The 20,000-nt window shown below is 50.0% G+C and overlaps 1 protein-coding gene across 1 annotated transcript in view; it reads right to left on the bottom strand.

The window, feature by feature from the left end:
- The window catches only part of dmxl1 (Dmx like 1), a 71,532-nt gene that overhangs the window by 31,085 nt on the left and 20,447 nt on the right, over positions 1–20,000 (bottom strand). The window contains exons 13-29 of the mRNA XM_080532951.1: positions 19,614–20,000; positions 17,709–17,830; positions 17,347–17,436; positions 15,019–15,115; positions 13,522–13,626; positions 11,980–12,201; positions 10,282–10,565; positions 9,040–10,098; positions 8,399–8,665; positions 7,778–7,918; positions 7,196–7,382; positions 6,070–6,180; positions 5,795–5,964; positions 5,085–5,182; positions 4,673–4,838; positions 2,553–2,814; positions 1,439–2,336 (exon numbers count right to left, since the gene is read on the bottom strand). The exon at positions 19,614–20,000 is cut by the window's right edge and continues 421 nt beyond it. Coding sequence (XP_080389077.1) covers positions 1,439–2,336; positions 2,553–2,814; positions 4,673–4,838; positions 5,085–5,182; positions 5,795–5,964; positions 6,070–6,180; positions 7,196–7,382; positions 7,778–7,918; positions 8,399–8,665; positions 9,040–10,098; positions 10,282–10,565; positions 11,980–12,201; positions 13,522–13,626; positions 15,019–15,115; positions 17,347–17,436; positions 17,709–17,830; positions 19,614–20,000 — 4,666 coding nt within the window. The remainder of the gene's footprint in view (positions 1–1,438; positions 2,337–2,552; positions 2,815–4,672; positions 4,839–5,084; positions 5,183–5,794; positions 5,965–6,069; positions 6,181–7,195; positions 7,383–7,777; positions 7,919–8,398; positions 8,666–9,039; positions 10,099–10,281; positions 10,566–11,979; positions 12,202–13,521; positions 13,627–15,018; positions 15,116–17,346; positions 17,437–17,708; positions 17,831–19,613) is intronic.

The raw sequence follows: 20,000 nt of genomic DNA, 5'->3' as shown, positions 1-20,000 counted from the left end.
TCTTATTATATTGTTAAATGTTTATCTATTTATTTTCTCTATATATGTATCGATTCTTGTCGTTTTTATGGTCTTACAATCCTCCTTTTCCTGTATTTTTTAATGCTGTAAAGCACTTTTAATTGCCCCTGTTGTATGAAATGTTCTATACAAATAAACTTGCCTTGATGTTTAAAAAAAAAATCAATGGCACACTCGCTAGTCAAGCCAAAACATTGCGATGCAATGGATTCTGTGAGTAATCCCCACTACTCTACAGTCTACGCTAATGAGGAGTAGTGGGGATTACTCACCGAATCCATTGCAATGTTTTGGCTTGACTAGCGAGCGCGTCATGGATTTCAACAACCTTGACATTTTTTTTTTTTTTTGAATAAAAGTCTGAACATTTGGTCAGTTGCCGACTTGTTCCCTCTTTCACCAGTGGCTGTCACACATCGTTAGCCTCATAGCATAATTGCCTGAGTCATGCTTCACTTGTGGTCAGCTGAGCCATCTTTGTATGTAGTGTCAAAAATGCCTATGTCAAAGAGATGACTCGGGCAGATAGTGAATTTGGAATGTAACAAGCATTCTGATAGGCTGATGGCAGTGTTAGGAGAGTAGAGTTAGGCAGATATCTCAATTTGACCAGAATATGACTTAGGCAATTATGCTATGAGGCTAACGATATGTATTAAGTGCCTCACCTCGATATCTGCCTAACTCTACTCTCCTAACACTGCTGATTCACTGTGCATTATTGCCTATCAGAATGCTTGTTACATTCCAAAATCACTATCTGCCCATGTCATCTCTTTGACATTTTTGACACTACATACAAAGATGGCTCGGCTGACCACAAGTGAAGCATGACTCAGGCAATTATGCTATGAGGCTAACGATATATAACGACAACACCTCTGCAGGACCACCACCTCCCTCTCTGTCACATAACCCCCAGCAGGACCACCACCTCCCTCTCCACATATATAACACCCAGCCTCACCTCTGCAGGGCCACTACCTCCCTCTCCACATATATAACCCCCAGCCTCACCTCTGTAGGGCCACTACCTCCCTCTCCACATATATAACCCCCAGCCTCACCTCTGCAAGGCCACTACCTCCCTCTCCACATATTAAACCCCCAGCCTCACCTCTGTAGGGCCACTACCTCCCTCTCCACATATATAACACCCAGCCTCACCTCTGCAGGGCCACTACCTCCCTCTCCACATATATAACCCCCAGCCTCACCTCTGCAGGGCCACCACCTCCCTCTCCACATATATAACCCCCAGCCTCACCTCTGCAGGGCCACTACCTCCCTCTCCACATATATAACCCCCAGCCTCACCTCTGCAGGGCCACCACCTCCCTCTCCACATATATAACCCCCAGCCTCACCTCTGCAGGGCCCCCACCTCCCTCTCCACATATATAACCCCCAGCCTCACCTCTGCAGGGCCACCACCTCCCTCTCCAGCCACTGGCAGAGCTGGTGCCTCAGCTTCCCTCCGTCCAGCTCGTAGCCGGTGGACAGCGTCCGCAGCTCGGCCGTCAGGATCTTCAGACAGGCGCTGAACTTCAGCTGGGCGGCCAGGATGTCCTCCGACGGCGTGATGACACCCCCCTCCTCCTCGCCCTCGTCCGGGGTCGGCGGAGGCGTCGTGTCCTGGTCCAGCGGCGACAAGACGTCACCGCCGCTGTTGTCCTTCGTCGCCGAGCGGCGCTCCTCGTCCTCCTCCCCCTCCTCCCCGTCCTCCACCTCCTCGTCCTCCTTGTCGCTTTCCCACTTCAGCTCCAGCGCCTCCTCCGGTGCCGCCAGCGACGTCCCGGCCTGGCTCCAGTCGAAGCTCAGCACAGAGTCCGAGTGGCTGTTGTTGGACAAGCTCCCCGAGGCCGACTCGTAGCCGTTCAGAACCGGCCGCGACCAGTCCAGGTCCGAGGGCCTTTCCTGCTTCTCCTTCTTCTTGCCTTCTCCTTCTGGGCTGAGGTCCGTGCTGGTCGTGCTGTCGGGGGAGGTGCGGAGGAGATGAGGCGGCGGGGGGTGACCCGGGGGGAGGGGGAGGGGGAGGAGCTTGTTGGACCTCTTCAGGACTTTGGGCATCTTGGAGAGGACGTCCAGCGCCAGCATGGGGCAGCCGGCCTGCAGGTGGGCGTAGGCGGCGGTGAAGAACAGCCTCCGCTCCCCCAGGCTGACGGAGTCGGCCATGCGGCCCTCGGCCGTCAGGCCCCCGCGGGCCTTCTCCGAGGAGCTGAGGTGGCGGCGGAGGAGCAGCGGGTGGGTGCGGAGGTAGGTGTAGAAGTTGAACACCTCGGGGTTGCAGGGGGACATGGAGGAGGAGGTGGTATCTGCAACGGACAAACAGTGTCGATGACGGACGGTTTTACACAACAAACACTGTAGGAACTCTCTCTCTCTTCAATATCCACATTGCTGATTCATAAAAGTGGAATCATTAATTCACTAATATATTCAATAATAATATATATATTATAGTAATGATATAAATTATGTCTCTAAATCAAATCATCAGCGCATTTCTCCCAACTGTGTCAGTCGTCTACCTGTGTCAGTAGTCTTCCCAGCGGGGGTGGGCCGTGCAGCGGGCTGCTCCAGCAGGGTGTCCAGGGCCCGGCTGTAGTCCTCCAGGACCCAGTGGGCCGTGCTGCGGAGGAAGGGGTCCTGGTGGGGGGCCAGCTGGGGGTCCTGGCCCAGCACGTTCCTCTGGAGGATCCTCTTGTAGGTGGAGGCCGTCTCGAACTCTGACTCGTACAGCCTGGAGATCACCAGGGCCAGCTGGAGGTCCTGCATCTTCTCCAGACACACCTGGACCAGGGAGCACACGGACCACCACAGGTCAGAGGCAGGGAGGGAGGGGCTGCTTTGGCAAGTATAATAATAATATGTGACCTGGGGTGGTCCAGTGGTCTAGCACTGCGGTCTACAGTGCACACATATGCCCATGTCGGCATGGGTTGAAATCCGGCCCATGCCCTGCTGACATGTCCTCTCTCCATTACTTTCCTGTCTGTCTTCACTGTATCTGTCAAATAACTTATAATAAAAAATAAAAATAAAAAGTATAATAATAATATAACAATTGTTTTATTGCCATGCAATCAACTTGTCAGTCAATTGTTGGACTTGGGTATTTTTTTGATTTCACAGACAGTGACCCTGGAACAATTAGGGGTTTCAGTGCCTTGCTCAAGGACATCTCGGCACGTGGCCAGCCGGGGTTCGAACAGCCGAACTTGCGATCATTAGACGCCGGCTCTTCCTCCTGAGCCACTGTAACTAATACGTATGAAGACAATGAGAGGTGCTCATCAAGAGGACGCGGTACTCGTCTCACTATAACCTAAAATAGTTCATTGCTGAGCGTGTGCTGTGTTGAATGTGTATTTTTAACATTGTGCTGCTAGTGATCTGACAAAGGTAATTAACCTGCCGTCCTGAACCCTGTGTCGCCACTTCTGTTCCATCCCATAATAGTCATCAGGGTTCACCCCCAGGAGTTTTGAACAGGGTGGCGCTGGACTGCATTATCAAAGCCAACTCACATTTACTCGCATCAAAATGTGCTAAAAACACAGCCAAAACTAAGCTGAATTAACTGAGGAACATAATTAACGCTCACACTTTCGCCTTTAACAACGACTTTACATGGTGGCAGTAGCACAGTGTCCCTCTTCCACTCTTTGGGGAGAACCCTGGTATTTATATCTCTATGAAAGCCATTACATTTTACATTCACATTTTTGGCATTTAGCAGACGCCTTTGTCCAAAGCGACTTAGAACAAATACATTTGATTAAGTAAGTGAATCATCTATCCCCCAGTCATAGCAGGGAAAAGTAATCTATGCTCAGGCCAGGGTCCATTGGCAGTCGTCGTGCTAGAAGAAGGAAGATTTTTTTAAATGTTTTTATTATGACACAGGGGAAACAGTACAGGGGGGGGGGGGGGGGGTAGTAGATGTCAGGAGGGACGGTTAAGGTGTAGCCTGAAGAGATGGGTCTTCAATCTTCGGCGGAAGATGGAAGCATGAATGTGCATCAACACCTCCCAGTGACATCATAATCTAACCAGGTCATCTCCCTGCACTCCGCTGGGCCTACAGTCATCTAACCAGGTCATCTCCCTGCCCTCTGCTGGCTTGTCATCTGGACAACATGCTCAAACAGTAAACAACCAGCTTTGTATTAAATCGCGTAGAGAAGACCAGCTTTTATTTGATTAATTTGATTAATTGATGAAATAATTTTTAAACGAGGCATAATGAATTTTTAAACGAGGCAAAGCATATTTCTGACAGACTATTAAAGTCTCATCTGCATCAGCCTCCCCTGGTACACACACATATGCATACATGCATGTATGTATGTATGTATGTATGTCTGCATGTATCTATGTATGTCTGCATGTATCTATGTATGTCTGCATGTATGTATGTATGTCTGCATGTATCTATGTATGTCTGCATGTATGTATGTATGTCTGCATGTATCTATGTATGTCTGCATGTATGTCTGCATGTATCTATGTATGTATGTATCTATGTATGTATGTATGTCTGCATGTATCTATGTATCTATGTATGAATGAATGAAGAAGAAAAGTATAAATCCCCTCAGAAGAAGTTCCGAGTACAAACATTACCACTGATAGAGGACATCCTTACCTCCACGGCATCCTTGAGGGAGCCAGCCAATAGGAAGAAGGCAGCCGAATGCTGGAAGCGCTGCTTGCCGAGCAGAGCGAAGGCGTTCTTCAACGCAGCCTTCCGCCACCGGTCCTCGCTGAAGTTGTTAGTGAAGAACGCCGTCATCTTGGCGTTCTTCTGGGCTCTGCGCAAAGCAAACAAACGTCTGTCGTTAAGACTCTCCGTAACATGAAAGACACAGACTGTCAAAAAACAACACACACTGTCACAAACACCCGACGGCTGTTGTGATCTTGTCAAAACTGTTGTTAGGTTCTCCGTAGTCACATGAAGGAACCGGGCTTCTCTGATCTCTGTTCTTGGATCTTGATCTAGGATGAGTGTGTGTATACGGATACGAAACAGGAAGTTGTCTTCTACAAAGCCGTACCTGTACAGTCCCCAGACCACAGCCTTCTTCTTCATCGCCAGGTAGAAGATGGCGGCGTCTAGAGGATCGTTGTTCCTTTGAAAAGAGGCTTTGGCAACCTGAGCAGAAACAACAACAACACAACACCAACCAGTTTTAGACTCTGTATCTGTCTACTTACTAATGATGAAGCTGCTCATTTATTCTACCTGAACTACTGAAGCCAAACCTGGCCGAGTTCCTCTTTTTGGAAGTTCTTCTTGATTAATTATTCAATCGATAACATTTCTTGGAGGGAGATAATAACAGAACAGCTTGAGCCGCAGAAAAACCTGGCTTCCTCTCCAAATGAAGAGAGAAGAGACGAGCAAAAACACAACACCATCTGCAAATGTATAATAATAATAATAATAATACATTAGCGCTTTTCTAGACACTCAAAGACACTTTACAAACTGAGAAGATCGAGAAGTAATAATAAAAAGAAACAAAAAGAAATAAAAGAAAGTATAGGGGCCTAATTAAGGTAGTGCTGGGGACACATGGGAAGGGGGGGTAACTGGTGATGGCGAGCTTGAAGAGGTGGGTTTTGAGGGCCTGTTTAAATGTTGGCAGGGTGTTGGCCTGTCTGATGTGGTTGGGGAGGGCGTTCCAGAGGGACAGGGCTGCGGCTGAAAAGCCCCCATCGCCCCAGGTCCGGAGCTTGGTCCTGGTGGTCTATATCCACTTACCTTCTCGATACACCTGCGTAGCTTATTGGTGCTTCTGAGCCACCATCCTACCCCCATGGAGCGGAGCTCCGGCCAGGTGGGGTCACCTTTCTGCAGGGCGGGGAGCATGTTGAGGAGCTCCTCCTCCGCCTCGGAGTGGAAGGCCCAGGTGTAGTGGCAGGTGGACAGACCTGGGGGAGGACACGTACAGTATACTAGGTTAACACCCAGGCAGGGTGAACACACAGGTGAGGTTAAGACACAGAGAGGGACAGAGAGAGTGAGTGTGTGCGTACCTTGGAGTTGCAGCTGGGCCCGGTGGGCGGGGGGCAGGGAGGTCAGGAGGAAGGTGTGGAGCCTCACAGCCAATAGGAACTTCAGACCACACTCGTCCAGCGTCTCGCCACCTAGGCAACGGAGATGACATCATCATTTACTCCTTCTGTCCGTTCTTCTACTACACTAAATCAAATACCCCACAAAGGTATAGTTGATAATATAGGTTATATCACCCAAACGGGTGGTTTTGAAATCCCATTGTTAGAGCACATGATATAATACACATGGCCATGGAATGGACCATTCCTAAAAGTGCCATCTTTTATGTTGTTACCTAGCAACGCACACTACTTCTACCACTATACGACTACTACTTCTACTACCATTTTATGGAGCTGCTGTCTGTAGCTGCTGTCTGTAGCTGCTGGCCGTCAGAAGTAATGAACGCAACACTGTGTCGACCCCCCCTGCCAAGCACAAAGCCATGGACTTCCTTAGAAACCAGTTCTGCCAATTAACGAGCCATGGAAGGCCTCCCTAGAAACCAGTTCAGCCAATTAACGAAACAAGTGTGTGGTGAACGGAGCATCATGTTCTGTTGATAAATTGAGAGTTTGGGAATAAATCTGTCTTTTTTTTAATGCTGGTAACTGTATCAAAGCGAGTCTGTGTGTTTGGACGTTTTTATCATCATGGCTGTGGCGATATGATACAGGTGGACCCTCATGCATTATTGGTTAATTATAATGTAGTAAAACAACGTTGATAAGGAGGACACACATGGGGGATGATGTCGGGATAAAGACAAGCAGAGCAGAGGTTGTCTGTGCAGAGGACCACGTATCACACCCACCGCTTATCAAACACCCAGTAGTGTAACTCGGCCTCCGTACCTCTGGCACTATCCACCACTACTAGACCACCACTACTCCCCCACACACCCACCCCCCCGTACACACACACACACACACACACACACACACACACACACACACACACACACACACACACACACACACACACACACCACTACCCTAACTCGGCCTCCGTACCTTTGGCCTTGCCGTGGCTCTCCCGCAGGTCGGTGCTGGTGGTGTGTGTGTGTGTGTGTGTGTGTGTGTGTGTGTATCCCGGCCTTCCTACCTTTGGCCTTGCCCTGGCTCTCCCGGAGGTCGGTGCTGGTGGTTGCCACGGTGTCGGCCAGCGCCATGAGGGACATCTGCTCCATGCGGGTCAGGCCCGGCAGGCTGGAGTGCAGCAGGTGGCTGGACAGGACCTGGGCGTGCTCCGGCCCGAAGAACGTCGGGCTGTACTGGGACAGGTCAATCACCTGGGGGGCGAGGGGGGGACAGTATGTGAGTGACATAACTATTCTTTATATTTTGACAATGTGTTATTTAGTCTTTTTGGCGAGCAAGAGTATAGAATACATAAATATAGAATACATCAATTGACAAATTACAAAAATCGCCTATAGTAACTCCTAGAGTCATAGGAAGAAGGAGAAGGAGAAGGAGAAGGAGAAGGAGAAGAAGAAGGAGAAGAAGGAGGAGGAGAAGGAGGAGGAGGAGAAGAGGAAGAAGGAGAAGAAGAAGGAGAAGAAGAAGGAGAAGGAGAAGGAGGAGGAGGAGAAGGAGGAGGAGGAGGAGGAGGAGGAGGAGGAGGAGGAGGAGAAGAGGAAGAAGGAGAAGAAGAAGGAGAAGGAGGAGGAGGTAACTAAGTCACCTTGGCGCTGCCCTCCTCCGTGTCGCTGTCCAGGGGGTCCAGGTCGTCTCCCCCCCCCACAGGGCTGGAGGTCTGGAACAGCTCCTCATAGGCGTCCGTCTGGCTGGAGCCGTGCCCGCTGTCTCCACTCACACTGCCCACCTGGACCACAGCACACCACAGCACAACACAGCACAACACATTATTAGTAATCCTTTATTTAACCAGGGTAGTCATAGAGACAGTAGCACTTTTCACAGGCTATAAAAGATAACCTAAGCACATTCGCATGTATAAGTCTCTGGGACAAAGTCAGAGAGTGGGATGAACATGACTTTGAAACTAAAAGTTTTAACTTTTTCTGAAGTACATTCCAAGTTGAAGGAGCCTTATATTTTTGGGACACAGATTAATCCTGAATCAAAGTGTGATGGAGTGTTATTTGACTAGGTCTAGGATCAGGTTTAATCTGTGTCTGGACACCCGGGGTGTTTTTGGTCCACTAACTCGGACATTCGTTGTGTTTTCCGGTCAGCAAATCTCAAAGACACATACAGGACACAAATTCACATAAGTCTAAAAAGACTTTATAACACACAAAGTGACACACTTCACAGTGTCAACCCAGGCTGTTGTGCTGACCTTGTCTTTGGGCTTAGGGGCGGTGTCCTCGTCGGCGGCCAGCAGCGCGTACAGGGGCAGGGGGGGGATGGAGTCTATCTCTGTGTAGTCGGAGCTCTCGCCCCCCCCCTTACTGAACATCTTGGGGTGGCTGGAGGTGCTACCCCCCGCCGTGATGGTGCGCGAGCGCAGCCTCTTCTCTGGGTGGTCGGCGTTGTCTTTGAGCGGCACGATCTCCCCGGCAATGCACTTCACCAGGTGGGACAGGATGGCTTTGGCTCGCCGCACCTTCAAATCACAACCAAATCACCATCAATTCACCTTCAAATCACCACCAAATCACCACCAAATCACCACCAAATCACAACCAAATCACCATCAAATCACAACCAAATGACCATTAAATCACAACCAAATCACCATCAAATCACAACCAAATGACCATCAAATCACAACCAAATCACCATCAAATCACAACCAAATGACCATTAAATCACCCTCAAATCACAACCAAATCACCATCAATTTACCTTCAAAATCACAACCAAATGACCTTAACATCACAATCAAATTACTGTTGAGATAACTAAATAAATGAATACAACTGAATATAAATATATAACTGCAGACCCCCCCCCCAGCCCCCACACCCGCCCCCATACCTTGCCCAGGTCCATGAGCTCCAGCAGCTGTACGGGGTGGTACTGGGGCAGGGTGGGGAAGAGGAGGTGGGCCGCCTCAAACAGCCCGTAGTCCTCCATCTCCACCGGCAGGTCGTACACCGTCTTCATCCCGCTCAGCTTCTGGGCCAGGCTGGTCATGGACCGGGTCAGCGTCCTCCTGGGGGGCGCCCCCCCGACCCCCCCGGCCCCAGGGCTCAGCCCCTCCTCCTGGCTCTGCTTCACGGCGGCCAGCAGGGAGGACACGCTCCCTACGTCCGTGTCCGCGGTGACGGCGGCGGCGAGGGCGGGGGGCTTGGCGGGCGCAGGAGGCTGCCACTGGGAGTAGACGTGCATCTCGCAGTCCATCCCCACCACCAGGATGCCGTCCCGCACCCAGGACAGGGACACGGGGATGGGCAGGGACCCCTCCACGGAGGAGACCAGGTCCACGGAGCGCAGGAGGACCAGACGCGAGGAGGAGGAGGAGGAGGAGGAGGAGGAGGGGGAGGGAGAGGAAGCGGAGGCGGCGGAGGAGTTGGTGGCGGTGGAGGAGAAGGAGGACGGGGCCAGGGGCTGGGGCGGAGGAGGAGAAGAAAAGGTCTGGTCTGCCCGGCCGCCCTCGGCCACACCCAGCTCCGGAGGTTTCCCCGAGACGGGGCCGTACATGTAGAGTTTGGAGCCGATCCCCACGGTCAGGATGTGGGACCCGTCCTCTCTGGAGACCCAGTCCAGGTGGACCAGGTTCTTCCCGGCCGAGCCCGGACACTCGCCGTCGCCGTCGTCCACGGAGGGCAGGGAGAAGTCCAGGCTGGAGGGCACGGTCTTACACAGGGTCTTACTGGAGCTGCGGCCCTGGTCGTGGTCGTGGCGGTCGGCAGCGGCGGGACTGGAGCCGTCCAGGGTGAGGGTCTGCTCCAGGACCCACTGGGAGCCCCCCGTGGACTCGCACTGGAAGATCCCCACGTGGACCAGGGGCTTCTCTGTGACCGGGCTGGGGAAGGGGCTGGACCTGAAGTTAGGCTGGGGGTGGTTGGGGCTGATGTGGAAGGCGGAGTGAGGCTGCTGGGGGTTGGGGGTGAGATGGAAGGTGGAGTTAGCCTGGGGGTTGAGGCCGAGATGGGAGCTGAAGACGAGCTGGGGGTTGGGGCTGAGGCGAGAGTTGTGCTGAGGGGGGCCGGCGTTGGGGTTCAGGTGTGTGCTCAGGTGGGCGCTCAGGTGTGTGTTGTGCATGTTGTTGAGGTGAGAGGGCGTCTCCCTGTAGGCCACGGCGATGCGGCTCGTGTGACAGCAGCTGACCTCCACCGGGCGGCCCTGCACGGTGACAGCGCTGCTATTGGCCAGCCCGTCCTCCACCAGCAGAGGCCACTCCTCCCAGATGTAGGTGAGGTCCGGAACCCCCGGAACCTCCGGAACCTCCGTCGCCGTGGTGACGCACCTCCAGAACCTCACCTTGCTGTCGGAACAGGAAGTGGCCAGGAGGTAGGGGGCGCGGCCTGCCGGCTGCAGGGACGACGCGCTCAGGTGACCTGAAACAGCCAATCAGCAAACGATCAATAGTAAACTATCATTAGTAAACGATCAAATAGTAAACTATTAATAGTAAACTATCATTAGTAAACGATCATTAGTAAACGATCAATAGTAAACGATCATTAGTAAATGATCATTAATGATCAATAGTAAACGATCAATAGTAAACGATCAATAGTAAACGATCATTAGTAAACGATCAATAGTAAACGATCAATAGTAAACGATCAATAGTAAACGATTATTAGTAAACAATCTATTGTTCAACTGTTGTTAGTAAACAATCCCTAATTCCACAATCATTGGTATATAAATGTTACATTACATTTACATTGTTGGCATTTAGCAGACACCTTTATCCAAAGCGACTTACACAGACAAATGTATTTAAGTGAATCATCTATCCATTAGTCATCACAAGAAAAAGTAATCTATTCTAGGGCCAGGGGCCATTGGCAGTCATAATGCTAGAAGAATTACAATTTTCTTTTTATTATTTTAGAGGGGATGAAGAGGTCTTAGGTGGGACAGCTAAGCTGTAGCATGAAGAAATGGTTCTTCAGTCTACGGCGGAAGTAATCAATGAGTAAATAAATGATCAATCAGTTTGAAAGGGTTTGGAATCATAGCAGCTGTGAAATGCTTCAGTTAAGTTCCTGCATAGCATAAGCCCTTCAATAACAGTTGACTGGCATGGTGGCACTTAATGCCCTCTTATCAGCTTCCAGCTCTACTGGTTTCTGTCTGTTCTATTAGCTTAATACATTCATTAAATACCCATTGGGGACCGAACAGGATCAGCCTGTTATGTGTGTGTGTGTGTGTGTTTGTGAGAGAGAAAGAGAGCGTGTGTATGTGTGTATGATAGAGAGAAAGTGTGTGTGTGTGTGTGTGTGTGTGTGTGTGTGTGTGTGTGTTTATGTTTATGCTAATCAAAAAGTAAACACTCTTGAATACCGTTGAACTCCTTTATTGACCTTGCAGTTAGTGTAGTGTAGCGTGTGTGTGTGTGTGTGTGTGTGTATGTAAATACACTACACAGCCAAATGTATATGGACACAATTATGGCCTCCGGCTGTATTTCATGGTTTGGGCAAGGCCCTTTAGTTCCAGTGAAGGGAAATCTTAATGCTACAGCATACAATGAGATTCTAGATAATTATATGCTTCCAACTTAGTGGCAACAGTTTGGGGAAGGCCATTTCCAGTTTCAGCATGACAATGCCCCCGATGAACAAAGTGAGGTCCATAATGACACGGTTTGCAGAGCTCAGGTAGGTAGGTGTGTGTGTCTTTCAGGTAGGTAGGTGTGTGTGCGTATGTCTTTCAGGTGCGTATGTGTTTCAGGTGTGTGTGTGTGTGTGTGTATGTGTATGTCTTTCAGGTAGGTAGGTGTGTGTGACCTCTGACCTGCGGCGGGCGTGACGGTGATGACCTCCACCCCCGGGGGCAGGTCCATCTCCTGGCTGTAGAGGCGGCGGGTGACCAGGGCCAGGCGCCGGGCACTCTGCAGGTTGGAGGTGCAGGGCCGCACCCGCTGCCCCGGGGGGCTGAACGGCTCCAGGCTGAACTGGGAGGTGAGCTTGGGCCTCCGGGAGGGGTCCGCGCCCTGGGGCGGGGCTGAGGTCTCGTCTGGACGGGGAAACACACAGACACATGAACACACACACAGGCGCAAGCACACACACAGACATGGACACACACACACAGACACACACACACAGACATGGACATACACACAGAGACACACACAGACATGGACACACGCACAGGCGCAAGCACACACACAGACATGGACACACACACACAGACATGGACACACACGGACATGGACACACGCACAGGCGCACGCACACACATACACAGACATGGACACACACACAGACATGGACATACACACGGACATACACACGGACACACACACAAGCGCAAGCACACACAGTCGCACACACACACAGACATGGACACACACACACACACACACACACACACACACACACACACACAGAGACATGGACACACGCACAAGCGCAAGCACACACAGTCGCACACACACACACACACATGGACACACACACACACGCACACACACACACGCACACACAGGCGCACACACACACACACATACACACACACACACACACACACACAAACGTCAGAAAAAAGTTTGGAGAGAAGCTAGAAGCTTTGTTCATCATACTTGGGAGAGAGTTTCCCCAGACACAGAAGACTTAATCACTTTTTAATGGAAAAGCCTCAGTGAAGGAGCTCTATCTTAGATTAGGGTTAATCTACTTCCTGGAAGTCATGTCACTATCACTGTCTGGCCAACTCCCAGGCGCAGATTAAATCTAATCCTCAACACAAAGCATCTTCAATTGAGAGACTGGTACAGTACGTCGTCTGGAATTTGCTTAATCTGTGCCTGGGAGCCTCTGTGCATTTACATGTTTGACATCTAACAGACGGCTTTATGCAAAGCGACTTAGAACAAATGCATTTGTCTAAGCAAGTGAATCTTCTATCCATCAGTCATCATAAGACAAGACCGCTAGGGCCAGGGGCCGTTGGCTGTTACATTGCTAGAAGAAAAGAAGAATTCTAGCACACAGATGGGATTTGAACTCATGACCAGACCAACTCATCCCCTAGAACACCAATATTCTCCTAGTTTAGCATATAAAGTGTATCTAATGAAGTGGCCGGTGACTGTATAGGAAGAGAGTTTAAACCTTGTTAAATGTGTGTCATACACACACACACACACACACAGTGTTTAATGTGTGTCATATGCAACCTCACACACACACGCACAGTGTTTAATGTGTGTCATACATACCCACACACAGTGTTTAATGTGTGTCCCACACACACACACACAGTGTTTAATGTGTCATACACACACACACACACACACACACACACACAGTGTTCAGTGTGTGTGATACCCACCCATGGTGACAGGGCAGGCTGCCAGCTGCAGGTGCCACATGTGCAGGAGGGAGCGGCCCGTCTGGGTGAACTCTACTACCACCAGGAAGAACCTGGCAGAGAAACCTGGAACACACACACACACACACACACACACACACACACACACATACACAGAGAGAGAGAGAGAGACACACACAGACAGACAGAAACACAGAGAAACACACACACACACAGGTTGTGTTACACACCAAGGACCAGATCCAACTGCACCACTCTGGGCTGAGTTATCCTGAAAGCTGTCTAGCAGCATTAGCACAACCTTCACCTCCACCTGCCCACAATAAAGTAAGGATTACTCAGACGCCGTGCTCCTGTACGGAGCGCTCAGGTAACTCAACCCTGAATGACAGCTGACAGCAGAGCAAAGTGCAGGTTATAAACACAGGGCCGTCTCACTGCACTGACTGACTGACTGACTGACTGAGACGTGAGGTCATCAAGGTGTAAAGACTTGGGGCGCGTTCGTGAATTAGCTCAGAGCGCCGGAGCGTCCACGTGACTGCCTCTTGTCCAATCAAATTAATCAGTCCCTTTATCTGATTGGACAAGAGGCAGTCAGGTGGACGCTCCGGGGCTCTCAGAGCTAATTTACGAACGCGGCCTAGATGAAGGCTAGGTGAAGCTAGCTGAAGGTTAGGTGAAGCTAGGTGAAGGTGAAGGCTAGGTGAAGCTAGGTGAAGGTTAGGTGAAGCTAGGTGAAGGCTAGGTGAGGCTAGGTGAAGGCTAGGTGAAGCTAGGTGAAACTAGGTGAAGGCTAGGTGAAGCTAGGTGAAGCTCAGTGAAGCTAGGTGAAGGCTAGGTGAAGGCTAGGTGAAGGCTAGGTGAAGCTAGGTCAAGGCTAGGTGAAGCTAGGTCAAGGCTAGGTGAAGGCTAGGTCAAGGCTAGGTGAAGCTAGATGAGACTAGGTGAAGCTAGGTGAAGCTAGGTGAAGGCTAGGTGAAGGCTCGGTGAAGGCTAGGTGAAGGCTAGGTGAAGGCTAGGTGAAGGCTCGGTGAAGGCAAGGTGAAGGCTCGGTGAAGGCTCGGTGAAGGCTAGGTGAAGGCTAGGTGAAGGCTAGGTGAAGCTATATGAGACTAGGTGAAGCTAGGTGAAGCTAGGTGAAGGCTAGGTGAAGGCTAGGTGAAGGCTAGGTGAAGGCTAGGTGAAGCTAGGTGAATGCCATGTTACACAGAAAGGTGAATGTGAGGCCAGGAGTGGAGAGGAGATTGGGGTCAGCAGACATGAAGGTTGTAGTACTGAGGCACCAGGGGAGGCTGGTGGAGGTAGAAATCGGAGGACAGGCTCATGGTAACGCATGTGATGGAATGAGGAATGGTGGTGTGTTTGATATGATTATGACGTTCCTCATTGTTTGATACCATTCCTCCACCTCCGTCCTCCGATGTCTACCTCCTCCACCAGCCTCCAATGTCTACCTCCACCAGCCTCCCCTGCTGGGGTGGTAGAGGCTCCTACCAGAGTCAGTCCCGGGGGTCTCCTGGGCGTCTGTCCTGTCGCTCCCCAGAATCAGGTCCTCCTCAAACACGTGCAGCAGCTGGGTCTCCTTCCCCTGCTGTGGAACACACAACCAACCCTGTCAACCAACCTGGGTTTCCGTTAACCGGTAATTACCGGTCTTTGTCCGGTAAAATATGTTGAAGTCCGACATATTTAAACCTCTTCGGTCATAATGTCCGGTGAAAATAATTCCCTCTAAGCACAATTTGAATACAATTCGCTAAAGTTTAATTGTCACATTCTGATTATAGGCTATGTTGTGTCTTGTTGTTCTCTAACTTACAAGATACACCTTATATATTAATAATACTCGGGTCTCTGGAGCAAGGTTCAACGAGCGTCTTTATTCAGCATCCCAACGACAACCAGACCACACTAGTCGATCGATGATAACATTGTCAAGATGTAATGCTACGGAGGCAATAGCAATCAATCCCAGATCTATGCTAAACATAGCAATATACTACAGGCTATTATATTTCAAAAAGTCTTGAGGGTTCCGAGTTGAAAGAACATTTCCCCTGGCTGCGTTTAGATGGGGAAGGAAACATGTTCTGCTCACCGTGCAAAAAATCGGGGAGGAATAACGGATTCACGAGAGGAGCAACGAATATGAGAATGTTGCACTTTTCAATAAAATGTTATAAATCTAGACATTGTGGTATTTCTTTATATACGTATCCAAGCCTGCCTATCAATTGTTTCTCAATAAACAGTTATGTTCTCCTCATTGTCATACTACCGAGTCTGAGTAAGTATGATTTGACAGGCAGCTAGACTTAATGCCTTCCCAACCTGCGAGACCTGGTTATAGAAATGACGTTGTTTTATTGATAAAAAAGGGTAAAACTGGAAAGAGAAAATAGAAAACTCACATTAATCCCAAACAATTTAACAGACTTCAGTTAACGTAATGTGGAGTCCGTTCATTTATCGATGCAGTCTGTTCAGTTCCCAGTGTGGCGCGCGTTCAGCGCTGGACATATGGCATAGCGCGCATTCGAATCATGAAAGCCGATATTATTATATTTATTATATAGCTCGCATCTAATCGTATCGGATGAGAAATAGACATTAAACGGCATATATAGGCTACACAACAGTAATCACCGCGACAAACAGCTATATTATATTTTAATATGATGACCGGAATATCTCACGTTTGTCCGGTAAATTGAAATCTTCCCGGACACGTTGACCGGCGCCAAAACGGAAACCCTGCAACCAACCCTGTCAACCAACCCTGTCAGACAATCCTGTCAACCAACCCTGTCAACCCTGTACACAACCAACCCTGTCAACCAACCCTGTCAAACTAGTACACAACCAACCCTGTACACAACCAACCCTGTCAACCAACCCTGTCAACCAATCCTGTCAACCAACCCTGTCAACCCTGTACACAACCAACCCTGTCAACCAACCCTGTCAACCAACCCTGTCAACCAACCCTGTCAGCCCCGTACACAACCAACCCTGTCAGCCCCGTACACAACCAACCCTGTCAACCAACCCTGTCAGCCCCATACACAACCAACCCTGTCAGCCCCATACACAACCAACCCTGTCAGCCCCGTACACAACCAACCCTGTCAACCAACCCTGTACACAACCAACCCTGTCAACCAACCCTGTACACAACCAACCCTGTCAACCAACCCTGTCAACCAACCCTGTCAACCAACCCTGTCAACCAACCCTGTCAGCCCCGTACACAACCAACCCTGTACACAACCAACCCTGTACACAACCAACCCTGTCAACCAACCCTGTCAGCCCCGTACACAACCAACCCTGTCAACCAATCCTGTCAACCAACCCTGTCAACCCTGTACACAACCAACCCTGTCAACCAACCCTGTACACAACCAACCCTGTCAGCCCCGTACACAACCAACCCTGTCAACCAACCCTGTACACAACCAACCCTGTACACAACCAACCCTGTCAACCAACCCTGTACACAACCAACCCTGTCAACCAACCCTGTCAACCCTGTACACAACCAACCCTGTCAACCAACCCTGTACACAACCAACCCTGTCAACCAACCCTGTACACAACCAACCCTGTACACAACCAACCCTGTACACAACCAACCCTGTACACAACCAACCCTGTACACAACCAACCCTGTCAGCCCCGTACACAACCAACCCTGTCAACCAACCCTGTCAACTAAGTGGATGTCGTCTATTGCAATAACACATCCCAAACTGAAATCAGTAAAGATGTATATGAACGTGTACAGTACATGTAATACAACATGTGTAAGTGAGTACTTACAAAGTCTGTGATGGCGTCAAGCTCGATGATGCAGCCAGGCTTCGCTGTGGACTGCTGGCTGATGATATTGAACACTTCACACACGTACTTCTGAAAGAGAACATGTCAATAACCTGTTAAGTGTGATGGTAGAATATCATAACAACCTAATATGAAAGCCCATATCCGAAACCTATGAATGCCTGGTGTTGATATATAGCAGGGGGAGGCTGGTGGAGGTCGAAATCGAAGGACGGGCTCATTGTAATGCACAGAACGGTATGAAGAACGGAGCAATGAACAACGAGGACGTCCTCCGATTTCTACCTCCGCCAGCCTCCCCTGCCAGCCTCCCCTTCCAGCCTCCCCTGCTGTAGACGTACTGATATCTCTGGGTTGGAGAGTTCGCTGAGAAGCTTCTTGGCCTCTATGACGGCCTGGTAGAGCCTGAGAGAGTGTCCGTCGCTGGCCACAAAGCAGGCGCTGGGGGAGCTGCAGTACACACCTACACACACAGGGGGCAGCACTGTCTCACACACAAATACATAACTCATATTCTCAATTTTAAAAAATAAAATCATCTTTTTTTGGGGGGGGGGGGGGGTTAGGGTTTGGTGTGTAAATAAAGTTTATTTACACACCAAAGTGTAAATAAAGTCACCTAAATGGTCAACATTCCAAGTGCCAAGGGGGGAATTTAGTCACCCGGAATGCATAAAAATTAGGAGGCTTCAAAATATTGTTGCCAGGGTAACTACCACCAACACTTGAGTGTTCCGGAAATTCTTTGGCAGTTGAGTTAAACAAAAACAAACACAAACGAGAGCAGAGATAACACGAGAACGCAAAACTCTATATAGCCCATAACTGTATACACCTCTAAACTAAACTGATGTTTACAATAGCCAACTACGGTACTACCTCTGCACATACTGTATATTGCATAGTTACCTATCACTACCATTCTTGTTCTATTTATCATCAATCATGCCCTTATATCCCTATTTGCACTTTTGGTTAGATGCTTAACTGCATTTTATTGTATAGTAGGCCTACTTGTACTCTGCGATGACAATAACATTTAATCTAATCTAATCTAACAAACCACCCAAAAGTAAACAGCATCAACGCTACACAGTACTCAGCGCGGCTAAACTGCATTTCGTTATATATTACTTAGTAGTACTCTGCGATGACAATAAAGTTGAATCTAATGTAATCTAATGTAATCTAATGTAATCTAATGTAATGAATTAATCGTTTAATCTAATCTAACAAACCATCCTTAACTCTTTGACTGCCAGCCATGTTCAGAGCGGAGAGCTCCACACTGCCAGACTTTTGGGGCATTTTCGCTGAACTTTGAAGACCCACCAAATATTGACTTTTCGGACTACATAAACATTGAACATATCTACCAAAACTTTAGACTCTCTTCTTTCATCAGAAAAAGAAAGTTTGTTTCTAGCCTCTTTGAGTGTTTAGAAATCGGCCGTAGAACATAGGGTGGTTTCAGCAAAAACACCTGATTTTGACCAATAAACAGAGAAAACGAGCTTTTTTTTTTTTTTTTTTTCTGCACTTTTTCTGTATCATCCGACTCTGAACTGTTTGAAGAGTCGCGCGATGGCCGCGATGCTCCGCAATGCTCCGCGCCGCGTTTGGCACATACCCTGATCCGTTTCGCCATTACTACAACCCACAGCAAGCCACTTCCTTCTCCAGGCTTTTATCGAACTACTGCCCCCATCTGGGACCGAAATACATTACACCGCCATTTGGCGTCTTTGGCAGTCAACGTTACTATTCTATAAGACGCCAATTGGCGTCTTTGGCAGTCAATGAGTTAAGTAAACAGCATCGACACATCCCTCAGCGCTGTCCTGTGCTGTCCTGTCCTGTCCTGTCCTGTCCTGTCCTGTCCTGTCCTGTCCTGTGCTGTGCTGTGCTGTCCTGTGCTGTCCTGTCCTGTCCTGTCCTGTCCTGTCCTGTCCTGTGCTCTCCTGTCCTGTGCTGTGCTGTGCTGTGCTGTCCTGTCCTGTGCTGTCCTGTCCTGTCCTGTCCTGTCCTGTCCTATCCTGTCCTGTCCTATCCTGTGCTGTCCTGTCCTGTCCTGTGCTGTGCTGTGCTGTGCTGTGCTGTCCTGTCCTATCCTGTCCTGTCCTGTGCTGTGCTGTGCTGTCCTGTGCTGTCCTGTCCTGTGCTGTCCTGTCCTGTCCTGTCCTGTGCTGTCCTGTCCTGTGCTGTCCTGTCCTGTGCTGTCCTGTCCTGTCCTGTCCTGTCCTTACCCAGGCAGTTGCTGGGTATGAGTGTGGGCAGCCAGGCCACGTTGGAAAAGGCCGAGGCGTGCAGCGAGTTGATCCTGGCCAGCTCCGACACCCCGCCGGAGAAGGACAGCGGCCCCACGGGGTCCACCCTCCACAGGATCAGCTCGCTGTAGATGGCGTTGGGGTCCTGGGACACCGCGCCCAGGGACACCCGGCTGGGCCTCCCTGTCCCCCGGGGCTGGTAGAGGCCGTGCGCGCCCGCATGCGCCAGGAGGGCGGCGCTGTTGTTGCTGCTGTTGACGCTGCCGATGCCGCTGACATTGTCGAGGACGTCGGGCGTGCGCAGGGCGTTGTGGTGCGACGTGGTCAGCAGCAGGGGAAGCTGCGAGTGGCACGCCAGGTCGTTGA

Source organism: Nansenia antarctica (genome assembly GCF_963989245.1).
Source record: "Nansenia antarctica genome assembly, chromosome: 5".
Classification (NCBI taxonomy): domain Eukaryota; kingdom Metazoa; phylum Chordata; class Actinopteri; order Argentiniformes; family Microstomatidae; genus Nansenia; species Nansenia antarctica.
This window is presented reverse-complemented; position numbering and strand designations above follow the sequence as displayed.